The sequence below is a fragment of the Condylura cristata genome, unplaced genomic scaffold (assembly GCF_000260355.1).
Source record: "Condylura cristata isolate star-nosed mole 26May11 unplaced genomic scaffold, ConCri1.0 scaffold00006, whole genome shotgun sequence".
NCBI lineage: Eukaryota > Metazoa > Chordata > Mammalia > Eulipotyphla > Talpidae > Condylura > Condylura cristata.
The window spans coordinates 25,448,911-25,455,401 of NW_004567107.1; the positions used below are offsets into that span (position 1 = coordinate 25,448,911).

General features: G+C 46.9%; 1 protein-coding gene across 1 annotated transcript in view; it reads right to left on the minus strand.

Annotated features, from left to right (window-relative positions):
* The window catches only part of CCDC180 (coiled-coil domain containing 180), a 47,926-nt gene that overhangs the window by 20,787 nt on the left and 20,648 nt on the right, over window positions 1–6,491 (minus strand). Inside the window, 3 exon segments of the mRNA XM_004695957.2 lie at window positions 801–981; window positions 2,192–2,367; window positions 5,137–5,366. Coding sequence (XP_004696014.1) covers window positions 801–981; window positions 2,192–2,367; window positions 5,137–5,366 — 587 coding nt within the window.

Sequence of the window (6,491 nt, forward strand, 5' to 3'; positions counted from 1 at the left end):
CCCCCTCCCACCCCGCAGAAGAGGCATTGGAGGGATGTTCAAGCAGGTGTGCGGGACGCAGTGCGGAGGCCTCAGTGTGCTCGTCAGAGGCGTCCCTCACCTCTCTGCCTCTTGCCAAACTGGTAAAAGAGTCCCAGGCGTAAGAGGTCTTTCTCTTCCTCCCAGCACAGGCCTTCACTCCCAGCGGCTCAGCTCCTGTACCTGGCTGCTCTCCAGCAACGGTGTGCTTCGAGTTTTTCTTTATCTCCCCACCCCCAACCCCCAGCTGCCTCTTATGCACCTGACTGCTGTGCACAAGGATATGAGGACCCCTCCTCTGTTACCTGGCTGAGGCCTTCCTGGGCAACAGCTTCCATCTCAAACCCTCAGTGTTCTTTCTGGAACTCTGGCTCTGCCCTGAGCACATCCCCACCTTGAGCTGGGCAGAAGCATCTACTCTGGGGGGATAGTTCCACCTGCTCACACTGTCCTCCGTCCTGGGCCAGGGACCCTCCTGCAGGAAACTCTTCTGCTTTCCCCTGAGGGCAGTGGTCTTCCCACCATGCACATTGCGGGGAGCACATTGCAGGGTGCACATTGTGGGTTGCACATTGTGGGGTACACATTGCGGGGTGCACATTATGGGGTGCACATTCTTCACCCCCCAACCCTCAGCCCCCAGCCCAGTTTTACACAGTGGAACGCTTACCGAAAAGTGGAGCTTGCTGTGTGGGGCTGGAAACTCTTTGGACCAGCAGGGCTGACCCTGCAGATGACCCTATAGAGCCACGAGGTCCAGGAGAGGCCCCCAGGGCTCTTACCTCTGACTTTTAGTGGCATTCAAGAAGACATGTTCCATGTCGTAAATCTTGCGGCGGAAGTTTTTGCTCCGCATGTTTTGCTCTTCTTGGAACTGGTAAAACATCATCTTCTCCTTCTTCAGGGTCTCGACCACCCCAGCACAGTGGCTGTCCAGCCGCTCTTGGTGTAGCAAGAGCTCAGCTGAAAAAGGACAAGGGCGTGCTGGGATCCCAGGTCACCTCTGGTTATGGACAGCCTCAGAGCAGGGACCACCTAGGTCAAGGTCCCTATCTCACCACTGCTGCCTTCACCAGGGCTTGGCCTGGGAATGGGCGCAGATATCAGAGGCCACAGTGAGACGCCCCTTCCCGCCCAGGGGGTCTGACTGGAGAGAAGGAGCTGCCTTGCCTTGAGCAGGGGTTTCCTGCTGCTGCTGACACTGTGCTTACAGAAGAAAAGAACAAAACCTGGGAGACGTGGAGCCTCAGGAAAGCACCAGGGAGCAGGGCGGGGAAGTGGGGGGGGGGTGGAGGCTTTGGGAGGGTGGGGATCTCAGTGAGAGCTCCTGGGAGAAAACCAGCACAGCTCTGGGCAGTGTGAGTTATTTTCTTTGTCCTAGCACCAGCTTATCTCCAGTGAGCCTCAGCTGTGTTGTCTGCCACAGTGGAGTAGAAGGAACCAGGATTTGGCCTTCAGGAGTTCTCAGGCCCCTGGTGCTAACTGGAATCCCAATCTGATCTCCCACCTGCTTAGAATGGTGAAGGAGCCACGGTTCTGGTTCTGTCTTAAACAAATAGCATGGCTTTGGGACTCATTTCTCTGGACTCGATGTTCTTTTTTTTTCTTTAGGATTTATTATTTATGCATACAAGAATTGGAGTACAGGACAGAGGTGCAGGGGGGTAAGAGGATTCACCAGAGACAAAGTGGGGAGCAGAACAGACAGATCTACTGAAATGCACTGCTGAGGGGAGCAGCAGACCAGACAGGAGAGGTCTGCTGGGCCATGTGAGTCTGGTCCCTGGTCCCCAGCTGGGGCGGCCACAGATTGCCTCATAGTGCTGAACCTTAACCCTTGGCCTACCAGGAGGCCCTGGCCTTGATTTTCACTCTCTGCCTGTTGCCTGGAGCAGTGAGAGAATTGTGGGATCAAACAACCTGGCCTGTGGCCTTGTGGCTCTACTTGGTTAGTTTCTCATCCATGTGTATTAAGTATAAATGCAAATGAAGGTATCTGAGGTCTGGCCTCCTTCCCCTTTCCAGGCTCCCGGGCCCTATCACAGTAGGAGAATTAAGGCCAATGATAACAAGCTAAACATTGTGTGGTGCCAAGTAGGCAGCTGGTGAGCAGAGAGTGCAGTGGCACAGACACCAGGGTGGGGCAGGGCAGCCTCCTGGCAGGGTGCTGTACCTGCCCTGACGTTGTGGATGTCCTTTTCAATGATCTGGGCTCTTGGCTGGTGCAGGTGCAGATACAGCTCCAGCTCTGACTCCAGCTTATTGATCTTGGTGGATGCAACGACGCGGGTGTGAAGGGAACGCTGGTCAAACCACTTCTCTAGGTGCTCAAAAAAACCAGTTCGAAGCCTGAGGGAAAGACCAGTGAGGGTCAGTACTGCCAGCGACGTGATCAGGGACAGACCTGCCACACTGATGTCAAAGGTGCTCCCCCTTCTCTACCTCTTCTTTGATTCTCTTTTTCAGGTTTTTTTTTTATTTTAAACAAATTTTTTATAACAGTTTATTTTTACATCATTTTGTACATTTTTTTTCCCATCTCAATTGTAATCCCCGCGGGTTTCCCATCACCAAGTCACCCGTGTGCCATCACCATAGTCCCGTGCACTTCCCTCCCCCCCCAAAATGATCCCATTCCCCACTCCACCCCCACAAAATGTCTCTGGTATATGGCTGTTCATTATTCTTATTATTTTCTCGCCTGGTCCATTATACTCCTGCTATGAGTGAAACCATCCGGTATTTTTCTTTCTCTTTCTGGCTTATCTCACTAAGCATGATCTTTTCCAGCTCCATCCAAGTTGCTACAAAAGACATGTGTTTCTCTTTTTTGGTTGCTGAGTAATATTCCATTGTATATATGTACCACAGCTTTTTAATCCAGTCATCTACTTTTGGGCATTTGGACTGCTTCCATGTTTTTCCAATTGTAAATAAAGCAGCAATAAACATGGGGGTGCAGGTATCTTTTCAACCAGTGTTTTTGTTCTTCTTTTATTTTCAATGGCATGGTGTTCTTTGAGTACGCCATTTTACTATGAACCATGGCCCTGCTGGAAGACACTGGATGGTGTCTCACTGCTTGTTATACCAAGAAGTCTGCAGTGCTTAAGCTTGAACTTATGTCGCCTTGAAGCTGTACTACAATAAAGTCCCTGAACTGTAATTGTGAAGTCAAAGGCTAAAATACCTCTGGGGTTCTGGCAGAGAAGGCCAAATTGATTCTACCACAAAGTCACCTGAACTCCCCCCGACAATGCTTTCCCCTATGGCCTTAGTGCGCACTGCCAAAAGTTTGAATTAGATGATCTTGTCATGCTGCAACTGCTGCTGAGCTTATTTCCAAGTGCTTAAGACTATTTACTTTCTTTTTCTGTATACTACCTATTAGTGTCTTTTGTCCACTTCTCTACTATTTAGCTGATTTTTTTCTTTTCAACCTCTAGCAACTCTTTATAGATTGAGAACATAAAGTCTTTGGATTGTGGTGTGAGCTGCAAATGTTTTCCCCAATTTACCATTTCTTCCTTTTAAAAATGGATGATGATAGCAGGAATATAATGGAACAAGCGAGAAAATAATGATAACGATGAACAGCTATATAGCAGACACATTTTACGGGGGTGGAGTGGGGAATGTGATCAAAACAGTGGGGGGAGGGAAATGCACTGGACTATGGTGGTGGCACAGGGGTGATTTGGTAATGGGAAACCCAAAGGAGATTGCAGCTAAGATGGAAAAATGCACAAAAATATGTAAAAAAAAAACCTAATATAATAATAAAAAATATTTTAAATGGATGATGATATTTTGGGTACTCATTGTTAAGATGTTGGTTCTTCCCAGATATCTCTATAGATTCAATACAATAACATAAAAAAATCATCACATGTTTTCTTATAAGAACTGATTTACATAGAAATGTAAAGGGCTGCATTAAAGGCCCTTATAGACACCATCAAGACTTGGTGAAGACCACCACTGGAAGACTTTTACCACTCAATATTAGTGCACAATTAAAAGTTACAGCAAATAAGCAAGGTAAGGTAGTGACTTACAATAGGAATCCCTGTGTACTTATTCACAATATCATAATCAAAAGGATCTGTGTCAACTATTAGTGGCGCAAATAAACATCTGTTTATTCCAGGATAAAAAAAAAAAGAAATACAGAAAAGCAGAGAAAGAGCAGTGGAGAAAGGAGTCTTATCAAGTGACCCAGGGTCACTTGATTTTCCATATTGGGGAAATGAATCTGATTCCTATTTCACATAGTAACAAAAGTCAATACCAGGTAGAATATAAATGTGGAAGTTTAAAACAATAGCATATGTAGTAAATAAGAGGATGTTATTTCCATGACATTGGAGCAGGTAAAGATTTCTTAGACAAGACATAAATCACACTGACCATAAAGACAAAAAATTACAAGTTGGACATTATGAAAATGAAGTTGCTCTTCATCAGAAGACACCAAGAGAGGAAGAAGGAAAAGCAGAAGGGGAATAAACACTTTGCATATATTGATCCAGGGAAAGCCTCATAGAGGGTAGGTAACTGACTCCCTCATGTTAGTGAGGGAAAAGATCCACTAGCCAGAGGAGAAAATGACGAAATATTTGACGAGGCATTTTATGAAAGTTAACCAAATGGCCCACAAGTATTTGAGTAGTGGCACAGCACCGTTACTCATCAGGAAAGTCCAAATTCAAGCCATGATGGACCCACCAGTCAGTACACACCAGTACCAGGAGCGCAACAGACCCACTGAGAGCTGGTGGCGCCGTGCAGCAACTGGAAACCTGTAGGGAATGTTAAAAACTGCTCTGACCACTCTGATGATATCTTTTGGTTGTATCTATTCTGGGTGGACAGAAGCTATGTTATTTCTTATGTACATGGCCCATGCCAGCAAAGCAGAAGGGGTCACTCTGACAGAGGATTTTGTGCCTGCAAGGAATTCCTGGGCTTACACTATTGGTGTGTGTGTGTCCATCTGGACTCTCAGTTACACATTCTCTTTCTCCGGCTGAAATAAATGCAACCTTTTGTTTTAACATTTCAGGTTGTTAACAAAACTTAGGGCGAGAAGATGTAAATAAAAGGATTTCCACTCACTGTTTCTTAATTTCTGAAATGAGTTTGGATGGAATGATCACTTGTTCTAGAAACTTGGCATTGGGAGTGTCATTTATGAGAATGGCAGAAAGACTGACATGGGGTTTCTTGCAACTCTCCTCCTCTTGTTCCAGGGGCAGAAAGACAAAATAAGTGTTCCCACTGGAGGTTGTAAAGGACTCCATAAACTCTTCGGAGAGCTCATCGTCACTCTCTTCCTCAACTTTAACCTAAGCAGAAAATAAGATGTTAGAATTGACACCATCACATGGGCCTGGGGATCCAAACCACAGGGCTTAGGCATCAGGGATTGTAAACCTGGGTGCTGAATCCGTAACTGGGTAGTCCTAGGAAAGGGGGAAGTTCCAGGTTTCCCTGCCCTACCCAGAAGTAGGGTGGGCTGAGGAGAGAAAGAGAGAGGGGAGAAGGAATCTGAAGAAGAAGAAGGAAGCAGGATGGAGAGCCAGGAGACCTGAGGGAGCCATTTGGAGCAGAGAGTATGTGATGAAGAAACTGTGTTTATTTCTTGGCCCAGGACTGGTTGAAAGAGATGTGGGTGAGAGACCCGTGGGGAGGTGAGCTATGGCAGTGTTTATATTGACTTTGATGTTGCTCTTTTCCTCCCAGACTAGTCTGGCCATTTCTGACCCTTTTCTATGGGTCCTGGCCAGAAGGTGCTTTTCTTGTGGCCTTTCAGGCCTTGCTTTGGGCCAATCACTTTTGGATGGACTTTTACCCACGAGGGGATGGGTAACTTCAGGTGTTTGATTTAGAAATTATATTCTTTGTCTTCTGTATTTTACACTTACTGTATTAAAGTTCCTGTTCATTAAAGTCTTATATGTTTTGTCTTGATGCGACAGATGGCAGAACCTATTTAGAGCAGGCAGGTTTGGGGGTTCAGTGGTGCCCCTCTCTCCCTGCCCTGTAACAAACCTCGCCCATAACTATTGGGATATTCCACATAGAAATATGATTTCTCTTAAAATTCAGAGAATGGGTCCTCCCTGATGGTGCAACGGATAGAGCACAGCACTGCAAGCTAGCTGCAGCTGCTTCAGTGTGGGTTCTATCCCCCACTCCAGAGGTGACCCACATGGTGTGGCAGACCTCTCCTGGCCCACCTGCTGCTCCCCTCAGCAGTAGACTTCATCAATCTCCCTGTTCTGCTCCCCACTCTGTCTCTGGTGAATCTGCCCCTGTACCTCTGGCCTGTACCCCAGTTCTGTGTGCATAAATAAATAAAACTTTAAAAAATAAATTCAGGCCCTCCCTGGTGGTGCAGCGGGTTAAAGCACAGCACTAAGAAGCTAAAGCCACTTCCGCATGAGTTCGATCCCCGCCTGCCCCGGAGG